This window comes from Lepisosteus platostomus, chromosome 7 (genome assembly GCF_059453375.1).
Source record: "Lepisosteus platostomus isolate fLepPlt1 chromosome 7, fLepPlt1.hap1, whole genome shotgun sequence".
Lineage (NCBI taxonomy): Eukaryota > Metazoa > Chordata > Actinopteri > Semionotiformes > Lepisosteidae > Lepisosteus > Lepisosteus platostomus.
This window is the reverse complement of record NC_142617.1, coordinates 38,062,114-38,085,758: the sequence shown is the minus strand read 5'-3', so window position 1 is coordinate 38,085,758 and position 23,645 is coordinate 38,062,114. Positions and strand designations below refer to the sequence as shown.

At 39.3% G+C, this 23,645-nt stretch overlaps 1 protein-coding gene across 7 annotated transcripts in view; it reads left to right on the top strand.

Annotated features, from left to right (window-relative positions):
- The window catches only part of LOC148658676 (tyrosine-protein phosphatase non-receptor type 22-like), a 35,661-nt gene extending 12,025 nt beyond the window's left edge, over nucleotides 1-23,636 (top strand). The window contains exons 9-27 of one of the 7 annotated variants that reach the window (XM_088640167.1): nucleotides 1,451-1,517; nucleotides 2,447-2,524; nucleotides 3,767-3,853; nucleotides 9,013-9,101; nucleotides 9,793-10,526; nucleotides 11,113-11,229; nucleotides 11,662-11,751; nucleotides 13,447-13,521; nucleotides 14,006-14,136; nucleotides 14,610-14,637; nucleotides 14,919-14,993; nucleotides 15,406-15,477; nucleotides 16,737-16,888; nucleotides 18,281-18,308; nucleotides 18,968-19,039; nucleotides 19,168-19,274; nucleotides 20,545-20,569; nucleotides 20,676-20,750; nucleotides 21,037-23,636. In XM_088640167.1, the coding sequence (XP_088496293.1) occupies nucleotides 1,451-1,517; nucleotides 2,447-2,524; nucleotides 3,767-3,853; nucleotides 9,013-9,101; nucleotides 9,793-10,526; nucleotides 11,113-11,229; nucleotides 11,662-11,751; nucleotides 13,447-13,521; nucleotides 14,006-14,136; nucleotides 14,610-14,637; nucleotides 14,919-14,993; nucleotides 15,406-15,477; nucleotides 16,737-16,888; nucleotides 18,281-18,308; nucleotides 18,968-19,039; nucleotides 19,168-19,274; nucleotides 20,545-20,569; nucleotides 20,676-20,750; nucleotides 21,037-21,098 (2,164 nt within the window). In that variant the 3' untranslated portion in view covers nucleotides 21,099-23,636. Of the gene's footprint in view, nucleotides 1-1,450; nucleotides 1,518-2,446; nucleotides 2,525-3,766; nucleotides 3,854-9,012; nucleotides 9,102-9,792; nucleotides 10,527-11,112; nucleotides 11,230-11,655; nucleotides 11,752-13,446; nucleotides 13,522-14,005; nucleotides 14,137-14,609; nucleotides 14,638-14,918; nucleotides 14,994-15,405; nucleotides 15,478-16,736; nucleotides 16,889-18,280; nucleotides 18,309-18,967; nucleotides 19,040-19,167; nucleotides 19,275-20,544; nucleotides 20,570-20,675; nucleotides 20,751-21,036 lie in introns of all 7 variants that reach the window. The other 6 variants (XM_088640171.1, XM_088640172.1, XM_088640168.1 and 3 more) reach the window with 6 other exon arrangements.
- Nucleotides 23,637-23,645: the final 9 nt, after the last annotated feature.

The following is a 23,645-nucleotide window of genomic DNA, read 5'->3' as shown; positions in this document are numbered from 1 at the left end:
TCTATGCTGTGCAAACCTTAACGTTTACAAAGTCCCTGGATCAGAAAGAGTAAATACAAAAATCTACAGCATGCCTACACATCTGGGTATCTCCTGTTAGGATTAAATGCCAGTTTAAATGAACATTAAATCTATCTGAGATTATAGTCTAATTTTGATGGGTTTTCAATTATTAGAAAAATACTGTATGTCAAAATAGTCTTCTAAATGAGCGTGCTAGGGATAGGGACAGAATAATTAATAAGGGTCAGAAAGTTTCGGGTTCACTTATCATTATGGTTGGGCTTTAAATTCCAAAAAGAATGTTCTTTTCTGACTTTTGATTTAAGCTCAGAATGTACTGCATTTCATATTAAGAGTACTACAACGTAAATGGCATTTTCCATCTGAAAACAAAAGTGAAAACAAATGTCACATTACAAGCAAAATATCAGCTTTCCTACATTTCAGTGTCCTAAAACACAAGTGGACCATCAACAAAAGTTTAAATTTGGTGGAAAGGTAACACAACCCTAACTCAGGGTTAATCTCAGCTTTTCTCGACTCCCACACTTGAAACAAACAGTGGTCATATCTCTTCTGTCTTTTTCCATTAATATAAAGTATTCTTTCAGATCAAGATCAAAGATCAGGATTATTCTCTGGAAGCTCTTTTAAATATTCATGATAGATGGTTGTTAAAAAGCAGCAAGGTGTTTTTTAGTCCAGGTTTAGTTCCAAGTTGTGAAAAGATTCTCATCACATTTTCCACAGCTGGGCATATAGGGTTTCAGGGAAAACCTGAAACATAATTTGAGACTTGGTGTTTGCCAGTGACAGCCAACAACAAGCAACAGGACGAGGACATTTCTATTGTTTCTTTGCTGTTCTCACTGGCTTTACAGTGTACCTATATATTGTTTTTTGGGTACTGCTTTTTTTGTTCCGCATTTTTATTTTTAACTGGAAGCTTAATTACAATGGTAAATGAAAGATCTCAGATCTTAACTTCCTAATAACCCATCTACAATACATTCATACTGAAGTGCTTCAAAACCAGCGTGCACTGGTCTGTTTCTGGCATGTTGTTGGTGTTTCTGGACAGTGTTCATTGCTTTGTGTGTGATGTTTTAATGCAAGCACACATATTGGGTTCTATAATGATCTGACAGTACACACTTATTTTGTTGTTAGACTAGGCGCTGTGTATTATAATGATAAATAGCATTATGTGGTTAAAGGCGCATTCACACTTCTACTGCTTAATATGAGCAGGACAAAAAAGTAAAAATGCTCCCTCTACTTCATAGGCCTCTCACTGTCACTGCAAAGCAGGGTGGACATTTAATGGTGAAATGCAACCTTTTGTGCAGTTTGCCATGGTTCTTAGCAGCACATGTACTGTATGATTTGTGTCGTGCAGGGACAGTTTGTCTTGTGTTGTGCTAAAGGTGCTGTTATATGTTTGCAGTGCAGGATGTGGAAGGACAGGTGCCCTGTGTGTCATTGACTACACCTGGAACCTGCTGAAGAAAGGGGTAAGGAAACCTGGGGAAATGGCAAGAGAGACAAGCCTGATGCCTGCCTTACCATCTTATGACTCCTGATTTTGCAAATATGGGTTGGCCCATTGATAAATGAATAACGTCATTGCCTAATTAATTGATCAATTATTTCAAACCAAGAGATCCCCACTGCAGAGACTCTATCAAAAAACTTTGCTGCCTTTTTTGCATTCTTATGTTACAGGTATATGCTAGTACAGACAGATGTGTGAAGTTAAACAGTGTTACAGTACATTTCTTGCTTTTCTGTCTCATCGGCAAAATACAGCACAAGATTCTGCAGAACAGAAAACCCTGAAATGGATCAAATGATTATGCAATTAAAGTTTCATAAGTTAGTTTCACTGAACGGAATCACTAAAATTGTTTTTTTAACATACAATCCTTTATAAAAGAAAACTAGCTGCTATTTGATAAAGATACAGTAATTAGAAAATGTACTTGTTCCTCTTTTCAAAGGTAACAAGGTTAATTCGTTTACGTGTTGGCAACCATGAACTACTGTAGATGCCTATTCAAAATCTCCTAACCTCATTGCAAGATCTTCACACTGATTTCTTAAAAATCCACCATTGACTTTTGTCTTTAAATTTGAAAGGAACTGCCCTCTGTGGCATTACATTTTTTTAAATGTTCTTAAACAACAGGACACAATACAAAGCATAAGTAAAGTGACCTATTTTGGACAGACATTAAAATCAAGCCTCAGCACACAGGCGGTTATGCTCATTCTAAAAGGCCCCTCACATTTTTTGTCTTGTCATTCTCTTGCATCACAGTGGAAGCAGAAAGGGTTTGTATTCAGGGTTGGATCTCGGGAAAGTGCTCAGCTATGAGCTAGGAGCAGATGTCCAGGCCTCTGTACTGTATGCTTCACTCATCTATGGACTTGTGTATTTTAGTTATTACAAGAGGACTTCAGCATCTTCGACCTGGTTCAGGATATGCGGACCCAGAGGCCGTCCCTGGTACAGACCAAGGTGAAGACCTTGTGCAGACTATAATTTGAAGATTGATCCTCTTGTAAATTCTAATACCCTTATTTATTTTTTTAATTTATATCATTATTAGTTTGTTTTTCATGTCCCAAAACAAACTTTGGCAAAGTGGGAAACACTGTGAGACAGCTCTGGCTTCTGAATTTTGCCTTCTGCCATTTGAATTGGCTATCATGTAGGCTGATTTGTACCATATATTTTCATATACATTATGATTAATTATTAATAATTAATACATTTTGACACAGTAGCTTGTTTAGTCCCAACAATAAAAAAGCCTCCCATTCAATTAGTAATAAAATTACGACTGAATGATACCTGAATTATGTACAGTATGTTCCTGCTCATATAGTATTTGTTACCTAATAATTTAAATAATGCTCATGGCTTTTCTGGTCACAAATCATTTTAAGTCTGTTATACTGTAACTGTGCATAAACAGTTTATTAACAATGGTATAAAGGGCTATAAAAATATTACTTACCCCTACCTTAGTTAATGGTTAAGAGTTTGTTTCAGACTATGTTCAGGACTATGGTTTTGTAATTACTGTCCATTTAATCTACAGTTAGAGGCTGGTTTTAGGAACATTGATGGATCACTTTTCATTTGAATTAGGCTCTATGTAGCCTACTGCAGCGTCTTAAGTGCACCATAAGATGTAAAACATTAATTACTCTTTATAAGGCTGTTCCAAATGAATTGGCTACATTACTTTGTTCTCCTCCCCCCCCCCCACTCCGACGGCAGGCAGAGCGAAGCGCCGGTTGGAGTATTTTCTCGGTCGCAGTTAATGGCAACGTCAGCTCAAAGATTTGGTTCAAACCACCAAATGGAGACTGGTGTGCCAACAAGCGGACCCTGCTGATGCAGGATTAACGCTAGGAAAGAGAGATAAGGCTGTTCCAAAAGGCATAACACAAATGCATAGATGTTCATAGCAACTCGCAAAGTATAAACTAGTTTGTTTCAGTTTAAGATTATGGTTGCAGTTATGAAAATGCACCTCTTAAGCCTCCAAAAAACAACATCAGAAAGGGTTAGGAGTGTTGTAATAACTAACTGTTAACACGGTTAAGTGCCAAGAAAGTACTGTATTACACAGATTGTAATTCAGAAGAAGTATTGCATATTTGAAGTGCTAATGTTCTCTTAAAATATTTTTTAACATTAGTCTGGAGTGGTGGCTCTAACAACAGTATATTATTTGATTTACCTCCATAGGAACAGTATGAACTTGTCTACAAGGTAATAAAGTACCTGTTTGAGGGAGAGCTACAGAGAATGGACAACAGCTCAAGAAAAGTTGAGGTAAGGCCATTTTCTTCAGCAACAGTTAATGATCACATTTACAGTAAATAAGTAAATAAACTTAGTTTTCTAGTTTAGTAACGGGAATAGCTAAGTAGTTCAGGCAGAACTGGAGCTTCCAATAGCTGCATTAACTCCTACAAGACAACAGCAAACCAGACTAAGTTGACAGCTAGTATACTATGTCTGGTGTCTGCTATTAACCTCCAATTCCAGAGCACCACTCACAGTAAAGCCCTTTTCAATCAGCTCAGCTCAGTTTAAAGAAATGTTTTTGTTGCAGTGGGATAATGAAAGTTTAAAGCTCTATTATTTTTTGATGCCACACCTTCCACATGTGGACTGATGAGGTCTGTTAAGTTTTGGACATTTGTCCCAGAGCTTTCACTTGTTTTGATATACAATGTAATAAACTAGCACATGATGCAACTTTAAAACTTTAAACATTAACATGAAACTTTAAACAAATTAATAATGAGCACCTTTTATGCCTCTACATAAAACTACCAGCCAGCTTTACTCACTAGTTTGACCCTTTTGAAAGCATTTTCAATACCGGTCTGAAAAATGGGAAGTAAAAAAAGAAAACGGCATAACATAATCTATTAAGATTTATTTTTTGCATAGCAGACATGTAAGGCAGAGGCTGCCTTGTACAAATGGCAGAGGAACATGAACCCTGCATATGTTAGAGCTGTGGACAGGACTTCCTGTGGCTGTGTGCTGGTTTTTAGTTTGACCTGGCCTGAGGATTCAGCTCAGATACTAGACTGGCCTGATACCACAAACCAATAAAGGTCTTGTTAAGCTGTATATAAATTTAGATACCTAAAGCCATGCAACTTAAGGATCAGTTTAACCTTTAATATATTTAAATGGTCTTGAAGCAGAACGTTGTCCACACTCTCTTCAGTTTAATTTTACACAGGTACCTTAAGTGTATTTCGATAAAAATACCTAAATCTAAAGATGTTTTTTTTTTGCTAACACTGTTTTTTTAAAGCTGGTTCTGGACTTGCCTCTGAAAACAGTGAAACAATATAACCACAAAATAAAATGATTTGCGCATCCGTATTGCTGCCATGAAGGGAAAAACAAATCCTGAGTTTCTTTATGTCGTAATAATGACAAAATTCTAGCAATGATCAGTTGAGTGTATGAACAAACTGGTACATTGTGCAATGACAACACCTAGAAGCTACAAATAGCTCAGTTGAAAATGAGGCTTTAGTGTTTGTGATAATGTGTAACTCTGCAGAATGTGCACGGGTGTACTTTTCGCTAGTGTTTATTCGGAATGAAATGTTTCTATTTGTACCTAATGTGAACACAATTTTAACTAAGAGGACACAGACGTTTCCTTAAATAAGAACGAGTGTGTCATGGAATCGATTCCACTGCTTAAAACTGAAAGTCATCTAATGGTAATATAGATATTGTCTGACAATTGTGCTATGTTGGGAAGATAAAGTATGCGAAAAATGTTATGAGAGACTGTAATTTCCTCTCTACTATGAGGTTACAGGATTTTTTTTCCTTGATGGGCGCAATAAATTATAAATAAAACATTATAATAATTAGTTAATAGCAGTTTGGATACTGTACTTTACCATGAAGTTCTGAAACACAATACTTAAAAATAACTTGAGTGCATGACATTCTCGCTGTTCAGAATGAGAGGCTTCCGCCTACTTGTTTTCTGTAACAGTGTAAATGTGGCTAACCATCTAATTAAATTTTACTTTGATCTCAGGCAAAAATATAAAGATATTTTGCACATCCGCTGAGGATGTCCAATTCTCACAGCCTCAGTTGACATGCAGTGAGTGAAAGATTTTTAAAATGTATTTAAACAAATAAGATCTTCTAATCTTCTGATCCTGGTAACCAAAACTGGTACTGTACACAAGAAATTCCAAATGATGCTACTATTGTCTCATGCTCACAAGATACCACACTGCTCCTCTCTTTGCACAACATGAGTTCCGTGATTCACTGTACATCATTCTGTCATTTTATGTCACTTAGTTGCATGGATTATTTTCCACATAAAGCAATAATTCACCAGAGGTTTACTTCAGTGATTCCTTCGATCCTGAAGGAACACTGTGTCTTGAAACATTGATTGGGATTCATAACCAGAACAAATGTGTACCATTTTCTAAAGGTTTGGAGCTGTCCATACCTAATTATATAACATCACTAATTGGATCTTGGGGGAAAAAGAGTAAATGCTCACTGTAGAAGAGTTTAATATGTCGTCATTCCCACCTTCCTCTGTTTATCATAAAGTGGTCACTTATTAAACAGCTGTTTCTTCCAAAATAAGGATAATTGGAGGTGACACAGATGGCAGTTTTGTATGTTGGAAATAATATGCTTAAAGTTGGGTATTTTATCAACTAAGGACTGAATCCAGAAACAAATTGATCACATGAAAAGATGAGAACTGAGGAGAGAACTGGGAATCACTGATTTACTGTACATTGTCTGATTAATGGAGCTTTCAATGACTAAAGGGAAAACCCCAATATTATTTATTCACAATCGGTGGCAACATGAAAAGCCTATGGTGTCTCACAACACCAGTTCATCTAAAGCTAGTCATCCAAACAGACAGATGATGTCTTTTTGGCCTGTGTGCTAGTTGTAACCAGGGAACAAACAGAAACCTTGGAGATACTGTGTGTGGGAGATATATCCACATGTTTCGAAATCCTGTGCATTGACATTTTCTGTCTTCCTGTGTGCCAATAATGAATGCATTAATTTGTGTAACAGTAGTCAAACACGTGCTGTGCAACTTCGCAATGGGAACAATAGTAAAGCACACAGAAACAAAAATTAGGAAACCTTATTATTTTATTTATTTTTAGAATGGATAATTTATATACTAGCTCTAAATTGGTATTTCTCCTCTCCAGATTTAACCAAATTATATCAAATAAATTTTAATAAACTCATGTTAGGGAGAATATCATTACAACCATTTTATATGACTCAAAGATCTGAAAATCTGAAACTGAATTCACAATCTTCTGCAATGAAGTTACATGATTTCAAGTGTGACAGGTCAATCTTACAGACTTTAGATTTAGGATAAAGACAGTGCAGTGACCTGTCACTGTGCTGTCACTGATGTGGTGTCTATTGATCCAGTCAATGCTGTAGTCCAGGCCTGCCTAGTGAGTTGCATTATACCAGCTCTCTCCCCTTCTCCTGGAAACAGATTCACCACGTTCTCATATTAAACCTTTGTCGAGAGAATGAGGTGTATGCATATGTGTGTGTTTGTTGGGTGAGGGGCAGGAAATTTAATTACCAAGTTCCCCTAAATCAGAAAGAGACTGAACAGGTATTTCAAGAATACGTGCCCTTATTTGGCTTGTTCGGAAATTCACCCGCTCGGGATGTTTTGAAGAACTTAGAGATGGAGCTCATACAGGTCTTCAGCTTTGTCATGCCAATATTTGGTTTCCTTTGTCAGTGTCTCTTCATTCATTGTATGTATCCTCATACTCTGTTCATCTCAAGTGTGCACTGCAGACACCTGCCACTCACAGATAATCTCACTGTATCAGAAAAGTTTATTTTTTTATTGTTTTTTGGTGAGCATCTTAGCACCTAAATGTGTATGATTGTTTTTTTCTAAGACTGCATGCATTAAAGGCAGAGCACACCACTGTTTTTAAAAGTGTTTGATACAAAGGATTGGAATTAATACCAAAGTTGCTATTACTATTTGTAAGTTACCAAAAATATTATGAAGGAAAATAATTGCTGAAATGTATCAACAAAGAGACACAAAACTATCCAAAAAGGAAGGTATGTGTGGACAGGTGGCTTCATTGGCTATATGTGGTCAAAACCTACTTCTCAGAGACAGTAAATGAGCTAGACTTCACAAACATTACATGCCAGTGACACACATATTTTTCAAAAATAAACTTAACAATGCCACACAGTGAAACAAAAGGCAAGACTCGGATTTTGGCTTGTTATTAATTAACCACTACTAAAACATAAGATTGTAAGACTCATTTGGATGTTAACTGTGTAGAGGTTAATTAGACTTAACTTGTCTTTCCTTAATGAAAGCAGGCAGGCTTCCTGTTCTAACTCTGTGGCAGTGAAAGATATTTATTTAAAATGACTAAGAAATGTCTGACTGCTGTATCTTTTGTGACGTGTGTATTCTCTGCTGGTTTTTAAATGTATAAGTTTTCTGAATATGCCTATTTGTTTAACACACCACGTTATCCTGTATATGCCAGCACAGAAGGTTATTGCAGTTACGTAGTCTATAGTCATTTATAACAGGAAAGTCACTGGTGAGGGCTGAAGACTTAATGTTCTGAGGAAACAGACTTCCCCTTTAACCCTCCTGACAGTCTTTGTAATAAACCTATTACAAAACTACTCCAAACTGTGTTGTGAGACTTAACAGCCTGTTTATAGCTATACAACTTTACAGCTTATTGAAACAAGTATCTCACCCAAAAGACTCTTAAAGGATTCCAGATCAGCTTCAAGCTTATGACTGGGTAGCTCATTCCAGCCTCCCTTAATCCATTATATAAAGCATTAGGCTTTATCATTCATTATATAAAGTGTTTCCAGTCTATAATACACTCCCATTTATTCTCCAGTTAGGTTCTTGGATCTTTGTTCCACTGCTGGTCCTAATGTAGTTCTCAGAGTAGACTTTGTTACCACATTATCATGACTTTAAATACTTCTGTCAAGTCCCCTTGTAGTGTCCCCTTTCTGAGACAAAAGTGATTCAGCTCCTTATTGTATTATTTTTAAACTTGTTGCATTATTATTAGTGACACACAAAATATGTGTTAGCTCACAAAATTAGTAAATGCAAATGAAAATTAAAAAGGAATCCAGAGGAACAGTCGGATTACTTTTTTCCAGTGCTCATGGAGCCTGTGGAGGTGCTTGTGCTTGCTCAGTTTTGTGCTTGATGGTGGGTTGCATCCTATTTGTCAAAACCTTTTATTTTGTCAGGCAAGGTTGTGTATGTGCATATGGAAATTATTTTGTTTCACATTCTGCCCTGCTGTGTTTGACCTTAGGAAAGTGTACTTCAATTTACTCATTGAACCCATCCTAGTCCCGGGCTTCTCATAGCCTCTCTCTGTGCCCTGCAGGTTCCAGATGCTCCCTCCCCCATTGAGGTGGACAGTGACAGTGAGTTCTCAGACATTAGTGACATCTCAGAGCATGAAGAGAAACCCAGGTGAGGGCCAGACATGGCTCTGTTGGAACTTACCTAGAGACTAAAACAACTTTAACTCTGCTGTCAGCTGCAAAAACAACAGCAGCACTACCACCTTGTAGCCTGATTAGAGAAGCTAAAAAAGACTGGGCCTGGTTAGTACTGGGATGGGAGACCTCCAAGAAAAACTAGGCAATGATCCCTCAACCAAACAAAATTACAATGACACTGTATGGTGAGAGGGGACAATTAATCAGACAACTTTTTTTGAAACATTAAATCAAGATCCCGAATATTTGGACATTAAGGATTTCTGCAGCACTGTTTGTAAGAGCAGTAGGTAACTCCAGTGTCCTTGTAAAGTTCCACTCTAGGCATGTCTGGCATGATGCTGCCAGAGCTATAATCTGCAAATGACTGGTTGATCGACTGTGTGACCAGACCTATTCCAGAACTAAGTATCCTAAAACCGTATCTCTCCTTAATTTGTCATAGTGATATAAAATTTGGAAATTAAAATGAATAACATTTTGAATCCCCAAAGGTACAAAATGCCAAAAGTAAATGCACTATTGTAATTTAAATAACAGAAAAACAACAAAAAATTAAAGAACACAATGAAGCCCTTCAACAGCTGTTCGTGCAAATGAAAAAGAAAAGGGTTGGTCCCAGCTGGACTTTGATTCCACTGATTTTTATTCATGTTCCTCAGGCAAACAGGACAGGAGAGTCCAATGGAACAACATGATCTCATGGTTCCGGAAACTTCTTCCTCACTCCAGCCCTACCTGCAGCTTACAGGAGACGGACATGGCCCCTCTGTTACAGGATGGTCTGAGCCCCCCCATCCAGACAGGCACCCCCTTGTCAATGAGGTGACACAAGTGAGGCACAGACAACAACAATTTCCACAGAGAAGCCTGGAGGACAGAGTGGCCAAACACCGCAGCCTGGACTTCAGCAGCATGTGGACACCTGAGTCCAGCCCCAGGGGCCTGAGGAAACCACTATTGTGCCTCAGCAAATCAAACCAACCCTCTTGGGTAGAGGAGCCAAAGGCAGAGCTCACAGAGAGACAGAGGGAGATGAGCTGTGGCCACCAACAGGAGGACATAGGCAGATCTCTGGGTAGCTGGCAAGAAAGTGTGAAGTCAGACTGGGAACTTCTGGAGACAAACACGAACCTAGACCCGGAAACAGACCTCCCCCTAAGAGCTGTTTCCGAGGGCTTCCGTTACTCTGTGGAAGATCCTTACTTCACTTCTAATTCTCCCCGGGACTCTCTTGGCACACTGGAGAGTTGTGAGTCTCTGGAGAAGCTCTGTGAGGCCAATGGAAGGATCAGTGTGGAGATGCCAACGGTTGTCAGCCAGTGGACCAGCAACCCCTGCTACAACACACCCAGGCTCATGCTCAACGACTGTGAGCTCAGCAGCACAGGAAATGGTGAGCACACAGCATTTAATACTGTTTTAGACATTAACTTTCTAATTATCTCGACAGGATTGATAGGGTGGTTTTCAGTGACTTATAGTATGTTCCATTGTAAAATTTTGTGCCCAGAATTATCAGAGTACAATTGAGGAGCAAATCTTAGCAAGTAATTCTTAGTCAGTGCCTGCTGTCAATCTGTTTCCCAGTCATTGCATTCATTAAACGTTTCAAAGTACCAAAGTATGCATTTTTAACATAAGAAACCGCAGTACAAAGTTCATCATTTCCTCTTAAGACGGAAACTTAAGAGGGATACAAATGGAAATTAAGTGTAAAATCACTAGATAGCTAGAGACACTTCTTTTATGGAAAGAGGTATGGGAGTCCAAAACAAATTCCCTAACCCTATTGTTGAAGTTGGGGATATGGAATCTCTTAATAGCTACTAGGTGCCAATCAAGATAGGCCAAATGGTCTCTTCTTGTTTGTTACTTTTCTTATCGTTTCAATATGCCAACAACTAAAGACAGAAGCAGCTCTTGGACGTTGACTCTTGGCTGTATTTGAAGCCCTTTCCTATGTGGTATCTGTCTCCCAGCATTTTCGATGTCACCATTCTCAGATGACGAGTCGCCCCCACCTCTGCCAGCAAGAACCCCAGAATCCTTCATCCTGGCCAGTGCTCCCAGCGATCCTTGTGCACCCAGTGAGCCAGGTGAGTCCACCCTGCTCCATGAGCACTGAACAAGCAGTTCTGTGTTGCACCCAGGCTAGCTACACACAGCATTTAGCAGCACTGAACAGAACTGATACCTATATGAACAAATTGTTCCCCATATACTGCGATTTACAACAGTGTGGAACCTCAGAGGCGCTACTGTATATACAGTCTTGGCATTCAGCACTTAATTTTACTGGTACTTCTGCCCCCTTGGTATAAATATAAGCTTTGTGTATAACTATCTGCTTCAGGCCCTAAATGACGCCCAAGGCCTTGCAGTTGGTGTCTTGCCACAATGGTAGTGTCTCTGTGTCATTGCTACTCATGTATTGGCATCAGCATAATCAGCCTCTGTGTATACTGAACCATTTTTGCACCAATATGTTTGTGTATTGCAATTTTATATTTTATTTTCTGAAGATGCAGAACATCCCAGAACTGAACTGATCTACAGAACTGATGACATCTTTGAAGCAAGCAGCTTGCTAGGTCCTGACAATGACTCCAGTGAAACCAGTAAGTCAAGATTGGCAGATTCAGTCAAATGGTTTTGACCTACAGAAATCCTAATAGAAGTCTAGAATAATTTTTATTTTATATCATGCATTTTATAAGCATGTCACAAAGTGCTGCATAACTGAATAAAAATCAGACATCAGACATTAGACAAGGTTAACATGAAGATTAAGTATTAGAACTTAAATACATTTTTCCACTTGATTTGGTGCATTTCAATATGGCCCAACTGCCAAAGAAAAGTTGGAAGGTATTCCAAATAGACAAAATGACTGGGAAGTGCTTGGTACTTGTGAATGATTCTTTTTCAAGGCATTTTCCAAAGTAACAGGTAAAGGTTTATTCTATGCTGAAAGGAACTGAAAAGTGACACAACATTTTAGCCTTATTCAAGTGTGAAGGAGAAGGCTCCACAGTCAAAATGTTGTGTCTCTTTTCTTTTCCTTTCAGCATGGATGAACCTTTGCTGTTCCTGTTGCAGCCTACGCATGCTGACGCAGCTACCTTCTCAAATTTTCCAAAGTAGAAACTTGTAAACATACAGTAGCTGTGACAAATTTCAAATTTCTTATTTTCCATTGCTGAATCACTTTTAGTCTTGAACAGAGGACAGAACAATGGCTTGATCCAAGCATTTAAAATTCCATAAATATACTGACAATATCCACCCATAGGACTTCATCAAAACTGGGAAACATGAGCCAGTGGACAAAAGGGAACCTAAGAGGAAGTACACTTAAAATTGGAAACAGAAAAGTCTTTACACAAAGAGCTATGAGGATCAGACTACCCACCTATGTTGTAGACATTGCCCAGGATTCCTTCGAGGAAGACCTGAATAAGATCCATGGATCTAATAGCTTTTAGTAACACAAAGAGCAAGTTGGATGAAGTGGTCTCCTCCTATTTGTAAGATTATTTTTTATTTTAAGATGGAGTCTGGTTTGAGAAGCAAGAAATCTACACTTGCTAAATATGTGTATCATATGAGATATTTATCTAATGTTTTGATAAGATCCATCTTTACAGAAACCATCACAACAAATGTTGATTGCAAAATGTCTACTGGATAGCTCTAGTTCTGCTCTTTGCAGAAATGATAGGGGTTGTCATGAAAGCATGCCAATCACAACCGATCTAGCGGGTGGCATTTTAGAAATGTAGAAAGTGATCTCATCTGGACATGTGATGAGAACCAGGAGTATGACTGCCGGAACAGGTCAGGGTAAGGAATGCAATGTACTTTAAGGAATTTTAAGTAGATGTACAACCTCTGGCCAAGATATTAGGAAACCATATCAAATATGGTGTGCACTCTGTGTGTTGCCCCACAGCAAGAACAGTCCGGTATAGTATGTACTGCAGCTCCATCTCATCTTGTTTGATTAGTTCCAGTTAGTTGATAAGCTCAACCGTTAGCTCAGCTTGTGATGAAGGCAATTGTGTGTGGGACTGAATATGACTCCATCAAGTGCTGTGCAACTCTTCATCTCTTAGAGTATAACATCAACACATTCTGTTTTAGTATGCTCTTGGCACTCCCTCTTGAAGGTGATTCATACAATTACATCTGCAGATTACATCGATTGATTCACTGATGTGCTCATGTGAGCCACAGATTTACAATGTGCATTGAGGATTTGTGATAGAGTGGACTCACAGTATGAACTGAGGGTTTGCTGGTTTGTGTTACAGAAGGATCTCCCCCCTCACCTGTGCCCCCCTTGCCTGAGAGAACTCCTGAGTCCTTCATCTTGGCCAGTGAAGAGGGTGAGTACAGAGCAGCACTGGGATCAGGGCACACCATAAAAAACTTGTGGAAGATAAATGCTGACTTGGCCATCTGTGCTTGTTTTGTGAGTTACACAGTATCTATTTATGCACATAAACTCCTTCTGGAAAAGTGTAAGTAATTTGATTGGCCTTCTTCCACACAGGCTACTAAAAATGTTATGACAGAAGTCACTATTGGCCACAAGCAGGTATCTCACCTGAGAAAATCAACTATCACTCACACCAAAGCAGAAATCTAAAGCATAAAGCCATCGAAACAAGATAGGGAACAGAAAATTCAAAATAGTTTTGCTTCTGTACTTTAAGACTGGTAAATGATAGGCTTTTCAGAATCTTGCTTAGTGTGGAACCTTGTTTTCACTTCAGGTTTCTTGTCATACTGTGCTCTAAGAATCAGCTGTATGGCTGTTTCCATAGCAGACACTGGCAGACAGACTCCAAACATCTGTCTTTTCTGCAGATTTTGCAAAGGCAGAGTCCCAGACCCAGCCTCCCACACATAATCCAAAAGTGGGCACGTCTCTGGAATGGTGTGGGAACTCCGAACAAAAGGACGTCTCAGAATCCAGCAAATCATGGAGACGGAGCAAAGTAAATCTTTATCATAAGTATCTCATGACCTACCCCTGTTGTGGATTATAAAACTACAAAAATTGGAAATATACATGTTGACTTAAGTGGCCTCCGCTGAGAAGGATATTTTAATTGGTGTTTTAAGCTCAAGATTCAGTCAGATCTGTACAGTTCAGTGGAAAAATATCACCTAAAACAGACAGAAAGAAATGAACAAGCACAGCAATATTTCATCTTAGGTAAGATACTGTGATTTTCTGTGTGGTAAGGGCAATAGGTACCAGTGACTGCCTTCAAATCGCAGTCAGTATGGCGGAGATGATTATTCTTCTACTCTGAAGTGATGATGATTCTTCTACGACTGGAAGTGATAGTGATACCCACAGAGTCCTTGCTCTATAATCCTAATAGACATACCACTATAGGCAATATACTACTGCAGGCTTATCCCTCAAGGCTAAATAATTAAGTTTACCTATTATTTTTTCCAGAGCTTAAAAGCAAGATTTTCATTATTTGGTAAGTTAATTAAAAATCATTCTTCTTTTTAAACTTTAAAGAAACAGCTTTCAGTACCATGTATAGGTATTGGTTTCTCTTTCATTAATATATGTAGAAAATACACAATTTTAATATGTACTGTTACATATAGAAATATGTAATCATGTTGAAGCTTGAGCTGAGTTCTGTGGTTTCTCCTAAAATCTAAAACACGCTTGGATCTCAATCTGTACGGTCTGAAGAATTAGCCTCTGGGGACGGTCCAGTCACTGACCACTGTCTTCTCTGTGCTGTTCCAGTGGCTCCCTCTGCCTCCATACCTACACTTGTCCCCGTGCAGCCTGCTCCCCCTGCTCCTGCCCCAGCAGTGGCAGGTAAGCATTGCGTGTTAATAGGAGAGGTCCAGTAAATATACCTGTCCTGCAGCCACCGGCAGCGTGAATGAATGGGTCTCATCGGAGACACCACAGGCAAACTGCCCATCTGATACGTCTACTACAGAGCAGACGTTTTCCCCCAAAAAGGAAATTAGCTATTTTGTCCTATTTAAATATAATTGTATTGATATAAGTGCTATTTTTCCCTCCAAATTAAACTCTTTTATGCAACTCCTACAGTATCTCTGTATTATTAATGTCAGAAAAACAAAGTGCCGGCAGATGCCAGAATGTCTCAGGAAGTGCTGAGTATACAGGGTGGCAGTGCAGGGGCTTTGAAGGATATTCTGGAGACGAACTGCTGTTTCCGTTCCCCCGTCTTTTCTGATAAACCTGCCTTTTTGTCCAGAATCCCCATCATCTGTCGGTCCTCCCCTCCCGGAACGAACTCCTGAGTCCTTTGTTCTCGCTCTGGAACAGGGTGAGTGACTTTCACTATGGCACTGTGAACTTCAGCTGTTTATCATATTTTTCCTATGAATGTTTTTCTGCTGTTTCCTATGGCTTGTATGTATCATGCTGTATAACAAGGCTTCATGCTCGGTCGAGCTCCTGTCTTAGATGAGATAAGATCACTTTATTGGCCATATACAATTTCTTGTATTAGGAATTTGTATTTTTTCGCATACCCCCAACTTGCTCTCCATGAGACACACAGACAGGGAGAGAAGCTTGGGGTCAGAGCGCAGGGTCAGCCATTTATACGGTGCCCCTGGAGCAGTTGGGGTTAAGGGCCTTACTCAGGGGCCCAACAGAGTAGGATTCCTCTGCCAGCCGCGGGATACGAACCTGCAACTTTCCAGCCACAGGAAGTCTTGATGTCACTATTATTTACGCTGTGGTTTTACAAAGGTATTGATCTCACTTAATGTCTTTGTACTCTTTCGCTTAATGTCTTAATGTTAATGTTTAATGACATTCTCTTAATGTCTTTGTATTCTTTGTATTGGAGCATACGTACAAATACGCATTTCATTGCACTTGTGCATATGACAAACTGAACTGAACTCTACAGAGTTTGCACGTCATACAGAGGACTCAATTCTCTCCTTCACACAGCATCGGGTTCAGCTTCCAATATCTATCCATCCAATTAACCTACCAATATCCATGAGCAATCTGGGCTGTGGGAGGAAACTGGAGCACTGGAGGAAACCCACACGATCACTGAGATAACATACAAACTCCAAACAGGCTTTCAATATCACATGTCAAAAATTACACTGAACGGATCCACACAGGGGTTAAAAACTGCGTAGTCCAAAAAACTGAGAGCAATTCAGCGAACTCTAATGCAAATGATAATATAATTCTTCACAAAACGTTTTGAAAGCCAGCCTGTCTCTTTTGAGCTCTTGCAATTGGAGGGTCCTAAACCCAGACTGAAAATGATGATTGGTCACCTTGATCCACATTGACTTACATAATGAGTTACATATACTGTAATAACCGCTCTTTCAGTGCTGGATACAACAGTACAGTGAGCCAGTGTAAGAACCAGGAACCTACATTAAGACACCAGACCTTCTATCCTCTTAATTTTCCCTTTCAATACCAAAGACTATTATTAAAAACAATGAGCAGATAGTTTGAGTCCTTACAGAGTTTGCCTCATTCATTGCTGTTAGGCTACATACAACTCTCTCATACAAGCCTCACTGCTTCTCCCGACATTTATAGCACCATTATCAGCAGGTGAGATGCTGTTCCCTGTGTTAGATTCCTCTCAGCTACAGCCTGCCATACAAGTTCAGAAAATCGGAACCTCCTCGGAGTGGTGTGGAAACTCTCAGCCAAAGAAACTTCTAGAGACAATGAAGATTCGTAGCAAGGTAAGCACGATTCCTTGTCATCATCATCTGCCATGGCAGATCACTCTTCTAAGCCACACTAAGATCTTTTGTCGGTGTCCTAATCCGTTAGAAATGGAAATTGTTGACATTTTTAAAACTTGCTTAAAGAACTGTTTATTTGCCAGGCATCTAATGATTAGTTTAATTTTACTCTTGGTTTTATTGTGTCTACTCACAGTGTTTTTCTGTTTGTTTTGTTTTTTTCTTCTGTTCAGTATTTTATGTGTGTGTTGTTGTACAAAGCTTTGTGTTTATTAAAAATGTATTATTAGAATTAGCAACATCCTCATCTACTTCAGGTGCTTCTTACTTCACGTTGTTGAACAGAAGCTGGAAAGACCTTTCATGTAATTAAATCATTATGGGAAAAAATCTAAATTTAATAATAATAATAATTGCCTACACTTACATAGCGCTTTTCTGGACACTCCACTCAAAGCTCTTTACAGGTAATGGGGACTCCCCTCCACCACCACCAATGTACAGCATCCACCTGGATGATGCGATGATAGCCATAGTGCGCCAGAACGCTCACCACACATCAGCTATCAGTGGGGAGGAGAGCAGAGTAATGAAGCCAGTTCATAAAGTAGATAGGGATTATTAGGAGGCCATGATTGGTAAGGGCCAATGAGAAATTTGGCCAGGAAGCCAGGGTTACACCCCTACTCTTTTCGAGAAACGCCCTGGGATTTTTAATGACCACAGAGAGTCAGGACCTCAGTTTTATGTCTCATCCGAAGGATGGCGCCTGTTCACAGTATAGTGTCCCCGTCACTATACTTGGGCATTAGGACCCACATGGACCGCAGGGTGAGCGCCCCCTGCCGGCCCCACTAACACCTCTTCCAGCAACAACCTTAGTTTTTCCAACTAAGGTACTGACCAGGCTCACACCTGCATAGCTTCAGTGGGTTGCCAGTTGTGAGTTGCAGGGCGATATGGCTGCTGGCAATTTATTATATTATAAATTTAGAGATGATAAAACTTCATTAACAAAACTGACCTGCCTGCCCTAAGGCAAGGTCAGTTCTCAGTGTTGAGCATATGCTTTGTTTTACTGTCCTGACTCTGAAAGACAGCCATGGCCAACTTTTCTATCTCTATTAATTTTGCCCTTGTAAAAATAAGAAAAAATAAGAATATAACAAGAAGAACTGGACTAAATGTGAACCTAGGGCATAATACTGTGTCCAATATATTTAATATTATGTTAGATATATATAAATAGTGCATAAGAACAGATGTCATTTAAAAAAATATATTTGTTGATATTTTGTAGCACATGTCCCAGCATCAAAGAAAAATAATATCCATTGTTTTTTTCTCCGTCAAAATACACTCATGTCTTTCAAACTGCCTCTCTTTCAGAGCGTTAAAGGTAAAAGTTCAAAACTTGGTAAGTAATTAACTTTTTGCTTGTTTAGGTCTTGTATGGCTTCAGATGCCTTAACACAATATTCGACTTAAAAAAGCAATAACTTGATATTCCAGCAGAGGACAGCCAAGACCCTTCCTGGCTAAGAAACTGTAAGGTGTTTTAATTACTAGAAAAGGGTGAAGCCTTAGTACACCTACACTTCAGGGTTGGTCTTAAGAGGACCAGCATGCCTGCAGATTTATATTCCACTTAAAACAGCTAGATACAGGCTTACCTGTAACCATTTTACAGCTTCTCCCAGCTGTACAGGTGCTGCTGTTTTAAAGAGACATAGAAAGCCACAGCAGCCAAAAGGACCCAGATTGGAAAACCTGACCTAACATGCCTGTGTTTCAATGAACTGTATTGTGCCTACTAATTATAAGTTAGTAAGCTCTGTCTGAGGTATTCCTAGGCTTTAAAGAGAAGCAGTGGGCTTCTAATTTTTCTCAAAATATTAAGTATAAATTGTATATATATTAAGAATAAATAATGGCACTGGAATTGTAGCACCACATATTATTTTTGAACTACTTGTGTGTTTTGTCAATGTCTAAATATGGCATCAAGCTAGAGTTCTATGAAAACATTACTCCACAATGCAGTGTTTTATCCATGCTGTGCGTGTCTTCTTGCAGAACCTCTGTCTGTGGTGTGTCCGGCTGTGCACAATAGCACCGTGCAGGCTGTCCCCATGCCTGCAGGAAATGGTGAGTGAGAAACTCACTCTTCACAATTCGGTTAGGTACCAATACACAGAAGAGTCTCTCACCAAAATCCTGCATTCCCAAACCTCTCAAGTTAAACGTCTCCTTGTGTTCTGGTTCTGTACCCGTAGAAATGCCTTCTGCAGACGGCAGGCCCCTGGCAGTACCTGGCATGTCATCGGAGGACCTCCAAAACAAGAGCACCTCCAAATCTCTGTCCAGTATCTCTCGGTCTAAGGTAAGGCACGCAGGGAGACCATAACAGTTTGAGTCTCTAAATAAAACGTTAAAGTTCAATTTTGGTAAATACTGGGATAGAAATGGAGAGAAGTAAGAACTCTCCCTTGGGCTCAAACAGCAGCTTTCTAGCCCTCTAGCTTGACATTGTATGATCACTGGAGACAAACAATGCTGGGCCAGGTTAATGGTGGGATGGGAGACCTATTCTGGAAAACCAAACATCCATCCATTTCATCCATTTTCTAGACCACTTTATTCAATTCAGGGTCGTGGGGCAGCTGGGCCAAATGGTGTATATGGTGTTGGTAGACCAACAGGTGGTTATCTTCCCTCTAGAATCTCCATGTTCATGACCAGAATGGGGGCACTGAGCTATAGGAGGTGCTCCCCTTCGACTGAGATAATAAACTGTGGTTCTGATTACTTTGCTCTGAAAAAGTCCATGGCAGTCTTCCTAAGAGCTTGGCCTTGCATAGTCTGGTCTACCTAAATTTCTCCCTCTATTCAATAGGTGAAGCATTGTCTCATTTCTCCATCTGACCTACTGTTTAGTAGAGATACTAGTGTAGATTGACTGCAGTTCAATGCAGCTGGTGGAGGCTGTAGTAGGTCTCCACCTACCACATAAAACACTTTGGGATAAAGTGTACTGTATAAATACAAGGAGTTAAAATGATCAATTTAAACATATAAACAGCTAATACATAATTATTATTATTAAAATTACATAGCTAAAGGCCTTACTCATATCATGTTCACCAATGATATGAATACATGAAGATAGTTTATACACGCAAGGCAAAAGAGAACAATGTGTGACACCTTGATCTCTGAATATGCTGATCAAATTCAGCTGTTGTTCATTCTAGACTAGTGCTCTCCATTACGTAGCAGCTGGTTCAGTATGATTACTTGTGTATGTTTTCAGTTTTAGTGTCTTCTGACTCATAACCCAGGAGCAACATCAAAAGATGTCTGCACCTATGCCTCATTCGTCTTTGTCTGCAATACATACAAGTCAAAATGTATAGCCATATTTACAAGAGCCATGTGTAGCATGGACCCTGGGACTGTGCTGGCTCAGAATAAAATATCTCCATGTCTCAGCTACTGAAAAAACATTTTTTTTATTAATTTCATACTTGTCTTTTTCACTGAGAAGTTTGTCATAAGTGTGAAAGATTGACAGGACCTGTTTTTTTATACTGCTTACAACGAAATTTTTAAAGGCATGGGCCATCAGCTCTCTTCCGCTTTTCTCTCTGCAGAGCCTGAGGTTTCTGAAGAGAAAAAGTGAGTCTCCTTTCTCATTTGTACATACTGTTGATGGATTAGACGTGAAAGGATGTGCTAATCTGTCAAACATACTTTGTTTGTAAAAATGATGTCTCTCTTGTAGCAAAGAACACCACAACTCCAGAATCGAACACCTCTGAACCTCCTTCGCACAACGGGAGCTCTGGGTTTAAATTCGGTATGTTTTTTGTGACACAATTTGTAAGCAATGACTGCAGCCAAACACTTCAGATCTCCCCCTTCCACAGCATCCCTCTTGTAGGACATAAATGCCACTGACTAGCTCATCTTCATGTTCCACAGCATTTTTAACATGTTTCCGTACTGCTTCCTTGCATCATTGCATTGCCTAGCTTTGACATCTAAACATTTCAAACTTCTCCACAAGAGGGCTCCCTTTTTCCCAGGCAGCATGCACAGCATGTACTGTAGTACTCACCCCAGAAATCCCCTTCTCATTTCAGGATTTGGGAATCGCTTTTCCAAACCAAAAGGTCCACGGAAATCCCCAGAGGCATGGGTGTGAAAAGAAGGACTCGGTTATTGAGGAAAATGCACAGCTGCTCCAGAAGCTCGAAAAAGACTCTACCAGGAGAGGGTGAAAACCAAGGACTGACTTCCTGTCTGGGATATCTTCAATTTTCATTGCTGTTATGGTTTTAAATACACTTTACACACATCCTGACCTTTTTAAAAAAATCAGGATACTGGAAAAAGATCCTGACTTTGCAATTTCAGAAAATGACTAGAAATCCTTCAGGCAAGACGACCACACTCACCTGCTAAAATCATGTGCGATGAATACAATACTGTTCTTGCTGCAGCTGTCTAAGCAGCCCATGTTATTGGCATTGGTTGGTTCCCCATGAATGTAAGAGTTTCCTTTCCTGCAGTTCTAGATAGAGATAATACCGTTAGGTCTTGTAAAGACAGCAATAATTATACAAGCAGTCTAGCAGTGCTAGCCTAGTGTAATCTATCACAGTAGTCTGACTTTACACAAGATACTTTTTTTCATGGATTTAGGACTCAAAGCCTATTTCAAACACCCCTCTCCAGGATAATCTGAATCTGCACATCCTAGATTCCTCCAAGTGATGAACCAGTGATCCTGAACAAGTACACAGGAAAACAAGTCTCAAAATATAGAAATAAAAGTTCAGATGAAAGAATGGCAGCACAGTGGTGCAGTCGTTAGCATTGCTGCTTTGCCTTGCAATGGACTGGTATCCCGTCCCGAGACTCGGGTGTACCCTGTCTTCCACCCCTTGCTTGCTGGGAGTCCCCGGCACCCCTACAACCCTGAAGTGGAAGTGGCATTTAGAAAATGGCTGGATGAACGGCTCTTTAAATATTTCCAAACTGTACAGAAAACCTGAATGTAGTGTTTGCTTTAATGTTTACATATTGTTAAATTGGATGCAGTTACAAACTTTTATAATATACAAAATAAGTAATGCAATGGGAAGAAAGCATTTTAGAGACCGCAAGAGCTATTATTTATAAATTATGTACATCATCATTAACTTGAATGTATTGTTTCCTTAATTTTCAACTGTACAATATACAGAAATACTTTGAGGTAAAATAATAGTGCTGAACTGCAAGCCAACTTAGTACTACTGTTTTCCCCTCCAAACATCCATCTCTAAGCTTGTAAATCAATAGACTTGTAATAAACTACCGCAAAACTGCAGAGCTATCTTTGTTTACAGGCAGAGATGACAAGAAATCCAAGGCAAAAAAACAGCAGGACCTACTGTACATCTCCATTTTGCATCCTGAAAGATTTTGACAGTCCGTGTCCCTTTGTCACCATTTGTTTACATCTATGCTTAAGCCAAAAAAAGATGAGGGCTTATTCCTGTACATGTTCTACATACTGCACAAAACCAAACATGTAAATATGGATATTTATCTTCTTAAACAATGCATTGATTCTTTCCAACTGCAAGGATATGCAGTGCGCTGTAAAACCACAGCACTCCCCTTCATACAATTTTATACATTCCCTCGACACCCAACACAGTATTGATTTACTGTGCAATAATGCATTTTATCCGGCTCTTTACTGCTACAGAATTGAAACTAGACTTTAAACTCACAGTGCACAGCTGTTGTGGAAAGCCAGTGTGTCTTTGAGCTTTTGTACCACCCCAGCTCTTAATGAGAAAAGTGAACCGTTCATTAACTTAATTGGGCAAATTATTCAAGATATTTAACTATGGCTGATTTAAAGAGATCTTCAAAAGCTGAAGCTGTGCTTCTGGAGTCTAGTTATAGACCAGACAAAGAGGTTGCCAACTCCGCTCCAGAATCCACAGAGCCTGTGGAGGAAGAATAAACTGATCCCGTTTAACATAAAGGGATAAATTTGACAGCTCCCAGGTGAAGAACTGCTTATAACACAAGGCAGGGGTACCCAATCCTGGTTCTGGGGACTGACTCACCTTTATTGCAGCTTCATTGTTCTTTCATTTTAGCTGAGCTCTTTACTTAAATGAATCCTTTTGTACCAACAAGTAGTTTTTTTTCAGCTCAGTTACTTAAGAAATGCTGTACTTAAAATGCATCCTCCAATATGTCTAAGAACAAAAAACAAAGAGCTCTAATTAAACCTATTAAGAGTTCAATTATTTAACAAAGAGCTCAGGTGTAACAGTAATCAGCAGGCGTAAATCCCTAAAACCAGGATTGGGAACCTCTTTGTTAAGACAGAAAACCACTGGATTATCAATCCTAATGGCTGGAGTCCTAGACTACAACACTGTTAGATGGGTTTCAAAATTCCAACTGGGTAGGATGTCTTTATAAGGGTAGGATATGTCTTTATAAGGGTAAAGGATATGAAATAGGGAGGATACAGGTTATGAAAATAATTTGAAGGCAAGGATGTATTTTTAAAAAGATTAAGTGTATTATGCCGACTAAAACATCATCAATAAACCTGCTCATTTGGTCTCCCACTATAACATATTTTAGTCAGTGCACATTACTGTCTAGTACAAGCCTTCTTCATCCAGTCTACTGTAATAAATAATGGCAAATAAAATATATCACAAATGTTCTTCCT